Genomic DNA, 18,379 nt, shown 5'->3' on the forward strand with positions numbered 1-18,379 from the left:
GAAGTAGCGATCCTACAAGTCACAATCAACCCTCTAACGAGTCGTGCAATATGACTAAGGATAAAAGCCAAATCAGTATCTCAATTCGCAGACACGGTGTTTTTCGGGCTGTTGGCCCTCGTCAGTGCGAAGCATGGGAACTGATTTGGCTAGGTGAGAGGCTCTGGACTGGGGTCTAAGGGGTATCGTTTCTCCTTATGGAGAGTGACATACCAGCTCTGGCTTGTCAAGGTAAGGAGGCTTATTTGCCGTACAATGCTCCTCTGGGAAATTAAATATGCAAATTGCCTCTTCTGAGAAAAAGAGGACTTAACTCTATAGCGCCACTGTACAGCAAATAAGCCTCCTTACCTTGACAAGCCAGAGATGGTACTGTATGTCACTCTCCATAAGGAGACTCCCCGTATAATATGACTCCTTGGTACTTAATTTGCCAGGATATAAAGGGAAATCTGTCAGCAAGATCAACCCCCAAACCACCCATATGGGCATGTAGGGCTTTAAAATGTAAAATCCATGGACATCTTTACATGTCAAAATGGTTGTTGTATTCCAAGAATAAGTGGCATTTTAACCGATATGCAATTAAACATTAAGTGCCCTGGGCATGCCAGAGCACTTAAAGGGGCTCTCAGAGAAAATGTAATAAAATACGCATTTACATATTAAACATCTTTCTAAATACTTTTTAAGCAAAAAGATATGCTTTATTTAGTACACTGTCAAGATCTTAAAGATGGCAACTGTCATCAAACGCAGCCCATCCTAACTTTCAGAGGGCACACAAGAGCAGATGAAGAACAACTGACCCAGACAGACGTCTGGTAATAGCAGTGTCAGGTCCGGCATCTTGAACGCACATTCCTCTGTTCAGTCAACCTGACAGGACACCGAGTGGGGCCAGGACTAAAGGAGAAGATAGACACCTTTCTTTGGCTGACTGAGAATGAACATCCATCCTAGTCAGCCTGACCGCTAGTGTCTATCTCTTCGTGCAGCCCGTCCTACTGCGTGTCTTCTGAAATCTAGGACGGGCTGCACAACGATCTAGCTAGTATTTCTCATCTTCGAAAACCTGACAGTGCACTAGATAAAGAATACCTTTTTAATATTTACATATTTTTCTATTACATTTCTTGGAGAATCCCTGTAAGAAGCAACTACCTCCCCAGGTCGTTTCCTCTCCCAGGAGCAGCCTCTTTCGCCTGATGAAAGCTCAATGTTTGTGGACTTCAGGCAAGGAAATCAGGCAATGAGGAATGAAGCTAAAGATGCTGGCTGTAGGCAAGAAAACAACCCGGGAAGGCATTTGCTCCTTAAAGTGCTCAGTCATGCCCAGAGCACTTAATGCACAATTTGCATAAGAGTATAAAATGTTAATTACTTGGAAGAGCAGTGACAGAAAATGTAAATGCATGGACACCTTTATATCTTCTAACCCCTGCATGGGCATGAATCTTACTGGCAATGCCACACACTCGGCCAATGTATTTTTGGGGCAACGTGTGAAGAAAACAGATAAGCGCACACTTCAGGAACCCATTTTTCCACCTCTACACTTTCCATGCAGTTGAACACAAGGTTACCTTTAAGCAGGAAGATTACAGCAGGACAATCATGAAAACTTCAGGAAGGAAGTCAGGAAAGAGTCGAAATAAGATACAGAAGTTAGAAGAACCACTGAAAGGAGAGAAGGAAATAGGAAGTTTGCCAAGAAGGGAAAAAAAAAAAAAAAAATTAAAAAAGGAAAAAAAAACTCTTACCTGCAGTCATTTAACCATATTGTAATCTTTTCATTAGGAATATTACCTGCAAATAGAAAAAAAATCAATTTTAACAAGATACACCCAATTAACAAACAGAAAAACCAACCCCACCAGATAAGAGAGTTTCAGCTTTGTCATCTATAGAAGAATTTGGAGGAACCATATCATCAGGCTGGCAATAGACTGGAGATTGCTCACAGTAGGAAGTGGAAGGTGGACAAGGGATAAAGGTCAGGGGAAAAAGAAAAAGCAAGAGCTTGCCAAGATCGGTAGCAGAGAAGACAGATTGGATACGTGACATGCAGCCATTTCGGCCCTTACATAAGCTACAGATGGCGCGAGCGGAATCTAACCTCCTCACGGCTACGTCCCCGCCATCAGGAATAGTAGCAGGGTATTTTCGCTGTGTCCAAAACGCCGCATTCTAATTATCACACTTGTTTGTCAGTACGTGCGGATTCACAGCAGAAATGGACATGCTGCGGCTCGTAAAGCTGCACCGCGGGCGAGTGTGCGCAGCGTTAAATAGAAGCACAGTGGCCGTGGGATATCTAGAAATGCCATCCACTGTGCTTGTACTGTAGAACAAATGCACTGCATCCAAAACGCTGCTATTCCTGATCGCGGGGATGTAACCCAATACCTTCTGACTGATCCATCCAGGATATTGCCCAGTTATAACTAGGTCTCTATTGTTACTTGTGTACCACAGTATCAAAGGACTAATGTAAAGGAGCATTGCCATCTGAAATAAGTCACAAGATGTGCCAGAAATTCCTAGAAAGTACAGGTCTCACCTCTAAGGGCGTGTTCACACAGTGGGGTTTTTATAATGCATATTTTCAACTATGTTTTCCAGTCCTAGCAGAGTCTATGAGACTTCAGAACTCTTGCGCACACCTTGGCTTTTTGTCATTAGGATTTTGTGCTTTGCACTTTTTTTTGCACAATGGAGCATGTAACTTCCTTCACTGTTTTTTCAGCGATTTTCACCCATTGAAATTAATGAATGGTGAAAAGACGAAGGTGTCCGGTTTTGCTGTGTTTTTTTGTACCAAAACCTTTTGGGCGCGTTCCCACGATCAGGAAGTAGCAGAGATTTGGACGCAGCGTATTTTCAGAGTTCTAATCACGCAGGTAAATCCACATGCGTTCACTGATCCATACAGCTTTACCGCATCCAATACATTCTATGTTGGGGAGACTAGCATCTCCACAAGAAGAATGGACATGCTGCTGCCTGTAAACCCGCACCGCATGTCAGTGTCCGTGGGTGATCTGCAGCTGCATATAGACGCACAGTGGACATGGGAGTTCTAGAAATCCCACCCAGTGTGCTGTAACGGCTGGTTGCTGTGTTTTTGATGCTGTGTCAAAACTGCAATTCCTGAATGTAGGCATGCAGCCTACAGTAGAATATGATTTTTTTTTGTCACTAAACTATTAGCATGCACAAGAGACATTTAGTATGGCAAAAACAAAGCAAAAAACAAGAAAAAAACAAGCAAGCAAAATCTGATTTTTTTCCGAGGCTTCTTCACTGCCAAGATAAGCAGGGTTTGCTGGAGAAAAAAAAAAAAAAAAGCCAGTAAAAACGCAACAGGTGAACAAAGCAGAGGATTGCAGTGACCACCATTCACCAGTTTCTGGCCACCACACTATGAAATCAGCTACCCCCCCCCCAAAAAAAAGGAGCACCACTGTGCTGAGAGTACCAATTATGCTACTGAAATAGTGATGGTAAGCGCACTAAGTATGTGCTGCAGACAGTCGTGCATTAAAAATGTGTTTCTAGGCAAGAAAAATGCTGCATAAAAAATAAACCACTTATTCTGATGACTGGCGGAAAAAAGTAAAGGATATAAAAACACTGAAAGAATTGACATGCTGCAGAATGGATGTTGCTTCAAATCTGCCAAGAATAAGCAACATGTTAATAAATCGCACTTTGCTGGTCCAGAATTTTTCCATGGCAAAAACAACTGTACGGGATTCCTTCTGAGAACTCGGTGCTAGTGTCAGTCTACAGAAGAACACAAGTAAGCCCTATTGAAAATGAGAATGATAACGCCAAGCTGTCAATCCACCTATATAATGTTAGGAGGAACTGTGCTGCCCCTTACCTATGAATAAGTGACTAACAAGAACAGCAGCTTCCAGGAAAAACAAAATAGAAAGACATGGACTCACCATCTACAAATCACCACATGTCAGGAGGGTCAACAGTTCATCTTTACTGTACAAATATTTTTCTAGGCAATGTGACCCCGATATTGTCATGAAGGGGAAATTTCTATAAACCCACTAGACCCATACTTTTACAACTATGCTGTTGATACATTATCAGCGCACGCAAACATTACTGTCATCTACACAAATATATGGAAATGAGACGCAGCTGTTCTAGGAGAGAAGGATGAACCGATCACATCATACATGGCGATTCATCTTACCAAAAGTTTCACAAAAACGTTGCAATTTATACACTGTGGCATAAATATACTAGAATTAGACAGTGCAAGCCCTAGACTAGAAATCCTTAAAATGCATCAGATTTATCAGCAGCACAAACACGGCCCATCTTTTTTACGTGTAGTCCTCAGTTTATACCACCTATTAACGGTTTCTGCGTGCAAGAAATATGCAAAAAAACAACAACTTTGCAGCGTTGCATGCTAGGCTGCTCCCCTTTCTATAAACTATGACCTCCTCTGGAAAGGCACAGTCAGGCCCCACTTCAACATTTGTGTTTATATCTAAAGCGTCTTTTCTTTCGTCTATTGGTATTCTTCAAACTTGCACACTACACTGTTCATGAATTTTGCGCATGGGGGGGGGGGAGAGTTTATTTTTGCCTTCAACTTTTAAGTGCAAAATTCATACAAACAGCACAAAATTTCTGGCTACATTTGCACCCCCGCAAATAACCAACATTTTTTTGAAAAGTTGCAAATAATTAATCAGGCTAACCCACTTCCTTTCAATGTCAAAATAAACAACAACAAAAAAAAGAATTATAATTATAAAAATAAATAAATAAATAAATAAATAAAATGTATATTTTTAGATTTTCTTCTTTATATCCATCAAGGATTAGCTTATGGGGATTTTACAGAATAGAGACACTAATGCCTATGAGACGGTATGCCGTAATTGTTTCTTTACATTCACAAATGCAAAACAAATGCAAAAAGAATCCAGTCCAGTGTCTAACATGATAAATGATTGAGGTATACAAAAAACAAAACCATTCTCATCATATAGCTTGATCTGTTGTCCCTCAATACTACGCAGATGGAGAATTTGGCACAGTTCATATTGTTTGCGATCCTTCTACCGTATATATCGAACACCGGGTTAAGCTGGCTGGCAGTTTATTGGCATAGAAAATATTACAGTTGCTTTATGAATGTGCCAAAAATATTAGATGACAGAGGTTTCCACACCATATGCCCATATTCTTAATAAATGCAGCCCAGAGCAGTATTCTTCCAGCTGTGCCGTCTTGAATGGAGTCATCCTAATATATATGAAATGTGGTTCCATTGCCCCCCAATGAAAGTGATGAATATGGGATTTTCTTAACTGGATTTCTGAGGTTCTTCACATGTTTACAACGTAAATGGCAAATAAATATTTCTGCATATTAAATTCCAGATGGGGAAAAAAAAAAAAAAAAAAAAAAAAAAGGTAGTTAGTTGATAAACCAGTACAGCAGGAATGTATTTTAGACGCTGATGAGCAGATTTTGTGTAATACAACCAAATTCCTGCAATTACCATATGCACACTGCAAAGATAAAAGTTCAATGTACAAAAAAATAAAACAGTGAAGATGCATTTCTTGCTTTAGAGATTGAGAAGTGCTTGGCGGAAAACATTAGACATTAGGCTTTAATGCCCACTTTTTTCTATTTTTCTTATTATTGGAAGCCATTGGACCATTGGTTTGGGAAGCGCTGCACAACAATTGTGGTAATAGACGCTGTTCCAATTTTGAGATAGATATATATATATATATATATATATATATATATATATATATATATATATATATATATATATATATATATTTTTTTTTTATTTTTTATTTTTTTTCATTCAACGTGACAGACGCATAAAGCCGGCCATTCACGAAACAGACATCAGCATGTGGAAACCAAGCTCTGGCGCCGACACTTGGGAGCGGAGCGTGCAGCTCCATGTGTTGCTATGCAGACGCACCCTCCGCTCCCAAGTGGTGGCGCCAGAGCTTGGTTTCCACATGCGAGACACGGACGTGTTTCTCGCAAGTGGAAAGGAGCCCTTACCCGGAGGCTGAGGCTGCACTGGACGTCACATTGGCAGGCACTAGAATGGGTAAGCTGGCACTTTAGGGTATATATGATCTCTCTTTTGGGTAATAGTAATGCTTGCTGTTTGATACAGGTCTTTACAGCAGTCAGTACCCAATTACATATGACTTTATGGTCTTTGGGATCATCTCCATGGTCTGACATTTCACTTTATCTGCACTTAACACTTTTTAGTATCAGGAATCATGGTTTTTGATGATCTGTTTGCTCAGCCTCTCCTTACCCTGCGATCAATGTTATGATGTCCTTCACACATGAGCCTTTTTCTGTACTTTGTTTCTTTTGCTACTTGTTATATGTATTATGCCTTGTATTTTTTTTTTTTAATAAACTTTTTGTTTTACATTTCTGCTTGGAAAACGACTCCATGATTTTTGTAGCTTTTAAAGTCCTCAAAAGCTAGACATCATGCAGCTACCCAAAGAAATTCGGGAACAAATGAGAAACAAAGTAATTGAGATCTATCAGTCTGGAAAAGGTTATAAATAGAGATGGGCAGACCCATGGATGTTTGGGTCCAGCTGAACAGTAAAAAAAACCCTGGGGGTCCTGAACATCCAGTGTTTGCTGCACTGTCATGCACATGATTACGTGGCAAACACTGCTTCGGATCAGTGGTAAAATCATTACCACCAGTCAGACAGCTGTAATTCCCACGCTGTCAAATGGCCAGTGGCCAGTGTCAGGCAGCTGCTACAAAGGCAAATAAAATAATGGGATGCATTAAAAGAGGCATAGATGCTCATGAGAACATAATTTTACCTCTATACAAGTCACTAGTGCGACCACACTTAGAATACTGTGCACAGTTCTGGTCTCCGGTGTATAAGAAAGACATAGCTGAACTGGAGCGGGTGCAGAGAAGAGCGACCAAGGTTATTAGAAGACTGGGGGGTCTGCAATACCAAGATAGGTTATTACACTTGGGGCTATTTAGTTTGGAAAAACGAAGGCTAAGGGGTGATCTTATGCTAATGTATAAATATATAAGGGGACAGTACAAAGACCTTTCTGATGATCTTTTTAATCATAGACCGGTGACAGGGACAAGGGGGCATCCTCTACGTCTGGAGGAAAAAAGGTTTAAGCATAATAACAGATGCGAATTCTTTACTGTAAGAGCAGTGAGACTATGGAACTCTCTGCCGTATGATGTTGTAATGAGTGATTCATTACTTAAATTTAAGAGGGGACTGGATACCCTTCTGGAAAAGTATAATGTTACAGGTTATATATACTAGATTCCTTGATAGGGCGTTGATCCAGGGAACTAGTCCGATTGCCGTATGTGGGGTCGGGAAGGAATGTTTTTCCCCATGGTGGAGCTTACTCTTACCACATTGGGTTTTTTTTGCCTTCCCCTGGATCAACATGTTAGGGCATGTTAGGCTATGGGTTGAACTAGATGGACTTAAAGTCTTCCTTCAACCTTAATAACTATACATGTAAAGACTATAAATAACAGCGTGAGCCCGCAGCTCTGATTGGAGGTAAAAAAGTTTACCTCCTGTCACTGGTGTCAGCTAATGGGACATACTTCTCCCATCAGCCTATGCTTGCTGCCGCTAACAGTGAGAGCAGGCAGCGGCTGATGGGACTATTCAACCAGCACCTACTTTCTTAATAAATAATTAAAAAAAATTATTTGTGAGTTCCCTTGTATTTTTGATAACCAGCCAGGCAAAGCTGACAGTTGGGTGCTGCAACCCTCAACTGTCTGCGTTAGCAAGGCGGGGTGTCAAGAATAGAGGGGTGTCAAGAATAGAGGGGTGTCAAGAATAGAGGGGTGTCAAGAATAGAGGGGTGTCTCCACCCCCCATTTTTGACAACCAGTCAAACTAAAGCAGCAGCTCATTCTCCCAGCGCTTCTCAGCCTGAATGATCGCATCTTGGCACAGTCCAGGTTTGAAAACTGTTTATCCCCAGACATGGATTACGGCATGGGATAGAACAGGTGAGGGATATGGTTGCCTTTTTATTTTTGTTTTATTACTGCAGACGAAGGCTTCAATGGAATGGGCGTTAGGTGAGTATAATGGTGATTGTTATTTTTAAATAAAAAAATAAAAAAAGTGTGAATTTTGTTTTTATTTAAAATAAAAGACTTTATTCTGTCTGTGTGCTTATTTACAATACAACTATAGTATTTGGAATGAATAGGTGTCCTATAGACGTCTATCCATTACTAACCCGTGGGCTTGATGTCACTGGACAATACAAAGGTGACATCAACCCCACAAATATGAACCCCATTTGCCACCACTACAGGGCAAATGGAAAGAGCCTACTCTGTGTACTGACAAGAGAACAGGTGAAGTTATAGGAAGAAGTATGTTCCATTATATCTGGTGTAGAAGTAAAAGCATTTCAGAAAAGAAACATCATTAGTGATGAGCGAGTATACTCATTGCTCGGGTTTTCCAGAGCACGCTCGGGTGGTCGAGTATTTATTAGTACTCGGAGATTTAGTTTTCATCGCCGCAGCTGAATGAGTTACAGCTACTACCCAGCCTGAGTACATGTGGGTGTTGCCTGGTTGCTAGGGAATCCCCTCATGTGTTCAAGCTGTCTAGTAGCCGCAAATCATCCTGCTGAGGCGATGAAAACAATCTCCGAGCAGTTACAAATACTCAGAGACCACCTGAGCGTGCTCGGGAATACCCAAGCAACGAGTACACTAGCTCATCACTAAACATCATACCAACAGTAAAATATGGTGGTGGTAGTGTGATGTCTGGGGCTGTTTTACTGACTCAGGACCTGGAAGACATGCTGTTGTAAATGGAACCATGAATTCTGCTGCCTACCAAAAAATCATGAGGAGAATGTCCGGCCATTTGTTCGTGACCTCAAGCTGAAACGCACTTTGATTATGCAGCAGGGCAGTGAACTAAAACATACCAGCAACTCCACCACTGAATGGATTAAGAAAAACAAAAGTAAGGCTTTGGAGTGGCCTAGTCGAAGTCCTGACCTCAATCCTTTTTAGATGTTGTGGCATGACCTTAAAAAGGTGGTTAAATGCTCGGAAACCCTCCAATGTGGCTGAATTACAACACTTCTGCAAAGATGATGGCCAAAATTCCTCCAGAGCGTAGTAAAAGACTCTTGCCAATTATCGCAAACGCGTGGTTGCAGTTGTTGCTGCTAAAAGTGGCCCAACCAGTTATTAGGTTTAGGGGGCAATCACTTTCCACACAGGGCCCTGTAGGTTTGTATTTTTTTCCCTTAATAAAGGCCTTCAATTAAAAACTGCATTTTGTGTTTATGTTCTCTTTATCTAATGTTTCAGATCACCAAACAAGTTTAATTAAGTGTGACAAACATGCAAAAGAAAAGGAAATCAGGAAGGGGGCAAACACTCACACAACTGCATATCTGCCCTTCCAGGAGAACATAAATTTGTGATGTATAACTGAAGGATACAGATTGTAGGCACCTTAAACCTGCCATTCCTGCTTATCTTGTAATTCTGGCTGGTGGGCCGAGAAAGAAAACCAGAAAAAAATCCATTAAAGAGACTTCTGTACAGGTCTGCAGATTATGATACGAGAACCACCACAAGGAATGTGGTTGCTCTGCCCACAGGTCATGCAAAAAAACACAGCAAAGACATTCCTAAATAACATAAGCAGACTCCATGCAGATACACTGTACACAGAGGCTTACACAAGGCTTAGACAATATGGTGCCACATCCGTCAGACTGTGTAATCTATACTATACGCACACTGTTCAGCAGGGTGGAGGACCTTAAGGAAACTACAATGACTTCTACAAGGTCACATTCATCAGCAGCTTAAACACTTTCACCATGTCAGAGGTGGAAAACATTTCTGTATGTATTCTAATCAAATTGGATGCTGCTCTATAAATTCCATTAAAATAAGTCAAATAGATTCGCCTGGGGTTGAGGATGCCGATAAGAAATCTATCCTTAGCATGTATTACACTACTGTGTTAAAGTGTGCCATTTGTGGTAAATACACAGTACTTCCATATCAAAATCTTCAGGATTCCTGACAGATTTACTGCTGCAATTTTTTTCCCAAATAAATCCAATGCACACATAGCCCAACTTATATGCATATGATAGATCGCAATAGTCAGATTGCAAAATGAACTCTACAGGGCCCCAACTCATCATTTGTAGGGTTTTTAAGTCACTTCCCCCCCCCCCCCCCCTTTCTGGTAATCATTGCCAGCTTTAGTGCAAAAGTCTTCAAAATGGGGCATGTGGGTTCAAGTGCTTTGGGCAGAACAAAGCTCTTCATTTCTGTTATAACTTTAAGCGCTTTTTACCCTCCATTAAAGTGCTGCTCACAACTCAAATATTTGTGCAAAAATTTCCTTGCATGAAAAAATAGAAAATAGATTTCATATTGGGTGCAACTTGGAAAAAAATGGAAAAGATACCCAAAAATAGGTATCAATGCAATAATGAACTGAGCCCGAAGTTTTGGTTTGTGGTGGGTCCGACACTCACAAATCAACTGTATACAGATCCTGCCGCAGTCAGATGTACAAAGTGTTGAGAGGCAGAACATCACAGCTCTGCACACTGTAGTGGTCAATCTCATCAAGTCACCGCACCGTTTACATTCAGCCGCAGTGATGGTATATGGAGGTGCTGGGTGTCTGACCCCATAATAGGTTAGGTCATCAATATACAAAGACCTGGACAACCCCATTAGAGAGTCACACAAAAAAATTCTGTGCGTTCAAACTGCTGTGACCACAAAGATCCCATTATTTACATAAAATCTCAAATCAGGTCATCAAAAAAAGTTGAGTTGACTACAAGTTTTCTTTTACTTTTCCCCATTTTGGAATTTTCCAACAGATAAAAATCAGTTTTCCATAAAACAGGCGAAGATGTGTGATATGTGCACACAACACCTTTCAGGTGGAATCCAACTAAAAGTGCAACAAAAAAAAAAGAAAAAGTTACATTGTACAGCAACGTCAAAACGACATTGTTGTCCACATATTCCATCTTATGTCATTTCTTGTAATCGCTTCAGGGTTCAGAAACAAAGTGGAAATGAAGCAGCAGGTTCACACTTACAACCTCAATCAGTTCAAATAGATGTCGGCAGTGGTGGCTCTGCAAACCAGGCACACGTTGGGTAAGATTTCTGCATCTTCTGGCAGGAAAAAAAGGCAGCTGCAAAAAAGTAAGCTTTTTACCGATATGAATGAAGTAGCTGGTGAAAAAAACGCACAAAGAATGGACACTCTACAGATTATATTCTGCACTAAATCTGCAAGTAACAAGTAAGCAAGGTGTGCATGACACTTCAGGTTTCTCATTCACTTTGCTGCCAATCAGGATTGCTTCAGATTTACCTAGAAAATCTGCAAGTAAAAAATAAAAAACACCCCAAATCTGCAAAGTGTGCACACAGCCTAATGGAAAAAACGCTTTAGAAAAAAGGTCACCAACTTTTGCCTGATGCGGCTTCACCTAGGAAAGGTTTGTCAGGTGCGTCAGCGTCTGTGTGCAGGAAGGCGAACGGAAATGTCGGAACCCCAGACAGACTATTGTTAAGAATACAAGCGATTTTATGAGAACAGATCAGTGGATGATCATAGAAATGACTGGCTGCTTCACTCTAAGAGCAATAAAAATTCTCAGCCTCAAGGCTGTAGGGTCAATGTCTGGTGAAAGACTCGTGGGTATTAAAAAACTTTTCCCACACTATAACCAGATTTTAATTGGGGAAAAAACAAGCAGGACAAAGTTTTGCAAAGGTCTCACAGACGTTTTACTATGAATAACACAGGTCAACAAAAAAAAAATTTTTTTCTGGTGTCCAAAATATTTTAATGAATTTGGGGTATTTTTGGGGTGCTGATTCTGAATATGCTATCAGTTTTGCCAGATTGGCTCAAGTTTTTGAGATTTTTGGTATCTTATTTATAGCACTTGTTGGTAAATGCGACGCATCATCTCATTAATTTCTTTGGATTAGTACTTGAACTGAGCAGTTCTCAATATAGTTTTGTGTTAATTAGTGTTCTAAAAGTTTGTTCATAGCTTGATTTTTGCACTAACTTTATGTTGTTGTCTGTTTTCCAGTGAAAAGCATGAACTCATCAAGAAGTTGTCTTAACGATCCAGACTCATTCTGTTACATTTGTGGTGAATACACACTGCCAAAACATAGAAGAAACATAACAGACTTCGTAAAAAAAGTGTATTTTGCCTATTTTGGGGTTATGCTTGGGGACCAAGACATAGTGTGCAAAGCATGTATCGAATTATTACGAAAATGGAGCAAAGGACAAAGAAAAAGATTCAAATTTGGTGTTCCAATGGTGTGGAGAGAGCAAAAAAATCATCATGACGACTGTTATTTCAATAAAGTTAATGCGCGTGTAGCAAATTACGTCTTTTTTTGACACATTTTACGAAAAATCTCAAAAACTTGAGCCAATCTGGCAAAACTGATGACATATTCAGAATCAGCACCCCAAAGTTACCCTAAATTCGATGAAATATCTTTGGCACCAAAAATGCTGTTGACCAGTGTAATAGTAGTCAGAATATAATCTTGCATTCCTGGTCATCTTGGATAAGGACTTTCTCTAATTGTCACCCACTCCTGGTTTTGGCTTACAAATACTGATGTAAAATTCTGAATGTGGACTAATGTTGCTTACTGTGCAGGTGGCGAGCACAGATTTGAGAGGCTCTTTATTGTATCTGGCCGAAGAGAGGACTATACACTCACCGGCCACTTTATTAGGTACACCATGCTAGTAACGGGTTGGACCCCCTTTTGCCTTCAGAACTGCCTCAATTCTTCGTGGCATAGATTCAACAAGGTGCTGGAAGCATTCCTCAGAGATTTTGGTCCATATTGACATGATGGCATCACACAGTTGCCGCAGATTTGTCGGCTGCACATCCCAAAGATGCTCCATACAAGGCAGGATGGATCCATGCTTTCATGTTGTGTGTGACGGTGTGGTCTTCTGCTGCTGTAGCCCATCTGCCTCAAAGTTCGACGCACTGTGCATTCAGAGATGCTCTTAGGCCTACCTTGGTTGTAACGGGTGGCGATTTGAGTCACTGTTGCCTTTCTATCAGCTCGAACCAGTCTGCCCATTCTCCTCTGACCTCTGGCATCAACAAGGCATTTCCGCCCACAGAACTGCCGCTCACTGGATATTTTTTCTTTTTCGGACCATTCTCTGTAAACCCTAGAGATGGTTTTGCGTGAAAATCCCAGTAGATCAGCAGTTTCTGAAATACTCAGACCAGCCCTTCTGGCACCAACAACCATGCCACGTTCAAAGGCACTCAAATCACCTTTCTTCCCCATACTGATGCTCGGTTTGAACTGCAGGAGATTGTCTTGACCATGTCTACATGCCTAAATGCACTGAGTTGCCGCCATGTGATTGGCGGATTAGAAATTAAGTGTTAACAAGAAGTTGGACAGGTGTACCTAATAAAGTGGCCGGTGAGTGTAGAGACATAGTGATTGTGTGCAGCAGAAGAATCTCATTGATCAGTTGCTTGACTGTAGGGTAGAAGTGTCTCTCCTTAGAATTGTGCCCCATGTGTTACTGTACATAGGACATCTCAGCGATACTAGTGCCTTGTAAAGATCACGTTATGCGATGGTGCAGATGCTCCATCTGAGCTATTGGTGATGGACCCGGAAACGCTGCAGCCCGCGTCCATCACAGAATGACGGCACATCGCTAACGCATGCCGATTATGACATGAGTTAGCAATGCGCTACATAGTGGCAGTCAATGGGTGCGCTAACGCATCCGTTACATAGCGTTAGTGCCGGTGTGTAACGGATGCTGTCTGCACATTGCCATTGATGCAATGTGAACATGGCCTTATACTTCTCCTCCTATCGTTCCACTCCTGGTTTTGGCTTACAAATACGGATGTAAAATACTGAACATGGCCAAAGGCAACACTCAACTTTGTGAAATGACCGAACAGCAGAAAGACCTGATCTACTCACACATCTAAGTGCAAGATCCGCGAGACCCAAAGTATGTCCTATTCTGATCAGATTTTGGAGGACCTATGGGTACGTGTACTACCCGATAAAAAAAAATTAAAAAAAATTGGAAAGCATGCCAACAATTCACATGGGCATCACTTCAAAGGAATCATACGCCTTCCATAATCAGTTTCTTCCAAGGCCCCCATACACATTACATCATATTGTCAGCCGACTCGCCCTTACATAGGAAAGCTCGGCAGAAAACTCCTGTGGTCCCTACAAATGAATCACCTGGCAGCGACTGTGCATGTCCCCACTTAAACGCAAAGAGCTGCGGAATATGTCGGCGCTACAGAAATAAAATTAATTATTACGGTGATGATTTGGGTACGTGTATATAGCAGAAAAAAAACATAGAAATAGTAACGTATCAAAATGTATCTTCCCCCGGGGTTGACAGTCATAACTAATGATATGGTCAAGTTTACAGAGCTCTCCAACGAGATCCACTAATTAAAGCAACACAAATACAGTGACAGTCAAGACTGCAAATTACATTTGCAACTTTTACAAACTTTCTGCAGTTTACAGTAAAGCAAGAACAATTTCAGTAGCTCATAACTAATGTCATAGTGGTTTCTCCAAATTCAGCAGTCTCAGAATACTCCCCTCCTCGGGATCGAAAAACTTGTAAGGTTACACTTTTGCAAATCAGGCGGTTTCTTAAGCTCACCTGATATAATGAAGCAAGGGCTTCAGAAATCAAGAGAGGGTGCAGAACATTAAGAGATCACTGCGTCGTACAAACAAGGACACAGATGTAGAGTGGTCGAATGTACCTGGAGATACAGCTGGAAACATAATTCACAAGTTCAAAGTTACAGGGACACCGGTTACACTTCCTGGATGTGGCAGAAAGAGGAAGCCGTCACCGGCTGCCACCAGATTCCTGAGGAGGCAGACTCAACGAATAACTGCAAAAGATCTGCAAGATTTAGTGGCAACAGGGTCTGAGATTCAGGTTTGCACAGTAAGGCAGAGTTCAGACAGCCAAATGTTATGGTCCACAGCCAAATGTTATGGTCCACGAAAGTCTAGACTGAACCTAGTTGTTCTGTAATGTCTTCTATTGTCTGTACAAGTCCCCTCTAAGATGTAAAGTGCAGCGGAATATGTTGGCGCTATAGAAATAAAATTATTATTAATATTATCATCCTGCACTTACCACCTCATTGGCAGTCTGAACATGGCCAAATGCACAAACACTGAATGTCTCCATGCCCAAAATCCAAGATTCAGGCCATAACCTACAGGGAATGAGCTAAGATTCCTCAGGAAAGCTGTCAGAAACTGGAGTCTGTCTACGCATCAGGTTACAACAGCCAGAACTCCACCGAGTACTAAAGATGCTCGCCATGAAGGGGATGACCAACACAGATAGCAGTAGTCAGAAAGAGGCATGTTATGAGGAATTTCCAGAAATCACTTGTTGTGTTGAACCATTTATATTGTTCATGTTTGATTGGTTTATTGCAAACAGCAGAAAAATTGGGACATGGAAGTTCCTACTATACAAGCTTCCACTAATCCAAATTACAGGACACTGGGCTGACCTTAAGACAATGTCATCGAAACAGAAGATTTAACCCAACCAAAACAAAGTCCAGGAGAGAAACAAAACAAACAAAACACATGCTACTTGTATGGGCCAACATGAAGAAGCTGTGAATGTGAGGGGTGGAATGGACTAATGACTGCACCAATCCATTACTGAATGTGGGATCTGCACAATGTCACAGATTCAAATACTCCCACAGGACAATGGGGAGAAGAAAAAAACAAAATGTATACTGTATATAAAAGATGAATGTAGCAAAGCTCCAAAAAAATAGTGCTTTATTGACCCATCATGACAGGCGATGTTTCGTTCCAAATGTGGAAATTTTGAAAAGTTCCATATTTGAAATAAAATGCCGCCTGACATGATGGGTCAATAAACCAATTTTTTTTTTTTGGACCAATGTTGTGCTGCCTTCATCTTTTTTGCATATATTGAGGTTTTATTTTGCCTGGTAGGCTTTGCACGATAGATAGATATGGAAGGGATAGACAGATACTGTCAGGATAACCCCAAAAGAGAGGTTTAGTTACATCAATTTACGGGGCTACGATTACCCCAAAAACAAACACTCTCACACGTTCCCTTCTGCTTACAAAAAAAACAACAAAATACATATAATACAGGGTGGGGGGCGGGTTACACCGATGGCACCTAGACAAGGGGTATGGGGGGTGTTGGCGCACCGATGGCGCCCGGGCAGGGGACACACACCAGCACCGATGGCGCCCGGGCAGGGGACACACACCAGCACCGATGGCGCCCGGGCAGGGGACACACACCAGCACCGATGGCACCCGGGCAGGGGACACACACCAGCACCGATGGCACCCGGGCAGGGGACACACACCAGCACCGATGGCACCCGGGGCAGGGGACACACACCAGCACCGATGGCACCCGGGCAGGGGACACACACCAGCACCGATGGCACCCGGGCAGGGGACACACACCAGCACCGATGGCACCCGGGCAGGGGACACACACCAGCACCGATGGCACCCGGGCAGGGGACACACACCAGCACCGATGGCACCCGGGCAGGGGGACACACACCAGCACCGATGGCACCCGGGCAGGGGACACACACCAGCACCGATGGCACCCGGGCAGGGGACACACACCAGCACCGATGGCACCCGGGCAGGGGACACACACCAGCACCGATGGCACCCGGGCAGGGGACACACACAGATGGCACCCGGGCAGGGGCTCCGCACGATGGCTAAGTACGGGGGCTGCTGCCGGTTTCCTGGTCGCTTGTGACGGAGCTGGACATTGTGCATCAGTCGGTGCGGACGAGCGGTTACTGACCGGAGCCCTCTCCCAGCTGCAGCTTCCCCTGCACGGCCCGGGGGACCTGTGTGGCTTCCGCTGAGACATCCTCTGCCTCCGAGGCTTGCCAGGAATCTCTGCTCTTCGCCCAGGCCTTCCTCCGCTCCGTCACTATCGCCCGGTTCTGCGCCTCATCCATGGCGAGCGCCGTCTTCTTCCTCGTCGCTTCTCAGCTCTCAGCCGACCTGTGCGGGCAGAATAATGACAGCCGTGACCCCCTGCTCGGTCCGGAGCGGCGGAAGTATTGCCGAGCACAAGCCCCGCAGCGACCCGCAGACACTCACATGTCAGTCACTCCATGCCGCCGCCGCCGGGAGCTCGGCCAGTCTCAGCCCGCACTTTGTGTCGCGTCCCCGGCCGAGCGTCTTTTCCGCCTCCAGCCCCCGCTGCCTTTCAATCACTTGTTTCACTGCAGCAAAACTTTTTCTTACGGAGCCATCACTGAGAGGAGCGGAGCGCGCAGGCGCCGCACGGCCGAATTATATTAAACAACACCTGAAAGGGGCGGGGAGTCCGCATGCCCCGCCCCCGCCCGGGCGCACAGTCAGAGCGGGGGTCACACACAGGAATGCTCGTCCTCGGGGAGGGCGGCCGCACGTTCTCCTCAGTGCCCGCGCTGTGTGATGAGGGCGTGCAGCCCGGAGCCTGTGCGCCTTCTCACTCCGGACTCTGCGACTTATCTGCCTCACACCTAATAACCTGCACTTAATACGTCACTGAGTATTCGGGTGTTTGCGGTGAGAGTCACGTATTGTGTGACCTGACAATGACTGCGGCAGAAAGTGTCGCAGCCCCAGAATGTCACCGTGTGACCGCAGCCTGACACCGTAGCCGGCAGTTTCGGGGAGGTTTTTTTTTCATAAATAACCACGCCCACAACGTCAGGCCACGCCCATCATTCAGAGGGCAGAAAACCTGGCGTAAAATTGAGTAGGGAGATTATGGATAGGGGATAAATTACTGATCGCTGGGGGTCCGACCACTCACTGATCGCTGGGGGTCCGACCACTTACTGATTGCTGGGGGTCCGACCACTCACTGATCGCTGGGGTTCCAACCACTTACTGATTCCTGGGGGTCCGACCACTCACTGATCGCTGGGGGTCCGACCACTCACTGATCGCTGGCGGTCCGACCACTCACTGATCGCTGGGGGTCCGGCCACTTACTGATCGCTAAGGGTCCGACCACTGATTGCTGGGGGTCCGACCACTTACTGATCGCTAAGGGTCCGACCACTGATTGCTGGGGGTCCGACCACTCACTGATCGCTGGGGGTCCAACCACTCAATGATCGCTGGGGGTCCGGCCACTTACCGATTGCTGGG

General features: G+C 43.6%; 1 protein-coding gene across 2 annotated transcripts in view; it reads right to left on the bottom strand.

Annotated features, from left to right (window-relative positions):
- Positions 1 to 17,508, bottom strand: part of ITPRID2 (ITPR interacting domain containing 2) — an 82,180-nt gene extending 64,672 nt beyond the window's left edge. The window contains exons 1-3 of one of the 2 annotated variants that reach the window (XM_077272588.1): positions 17,336 to 17,508; positions 17,031 to 17,236; positions 1,764 to 1,809 (exon numbers count right to left, since the gene is read on the bottom strand). In XM_077272588.1, coding sequence (XP_077128703.1) covers positions 1,764 to 1,809; positions 17,031 to 17,190 — 206 coding nt within the window. In that variant the 5' untranslated portion in view covers positions 17,191 to 17,236; positions 17,336 to 17,508. Of the gene's footprint in view, positions 1 to 1,586; positions 1,609 to 1,763; positions 1,810 to 17,030; positions 17,237 to 17,335 lie in introns of those variants that run through there. The other variant, XM_077272589.1, reaches the window with a different exon arrangement.
- Between the last annotated feature and the right edge of the window lie 871 nt (positions 17,509 to 18,379).

The sequence above is a fragment of the Ranitomeya variabilis genome, chromosome 7 (assembly GCF_051348905.1).
Source record: "Ranitomeya variabilis isolate aRanVar5 chromosome 7, aRanVar5.hap1, whole genome shotgun sequence".
NCBI lineage: Eukaryota > Metazoa > Chordata > Amphibia > Anura > Dendrobatidae > Ranitomeya > Ranitomeya variabilis.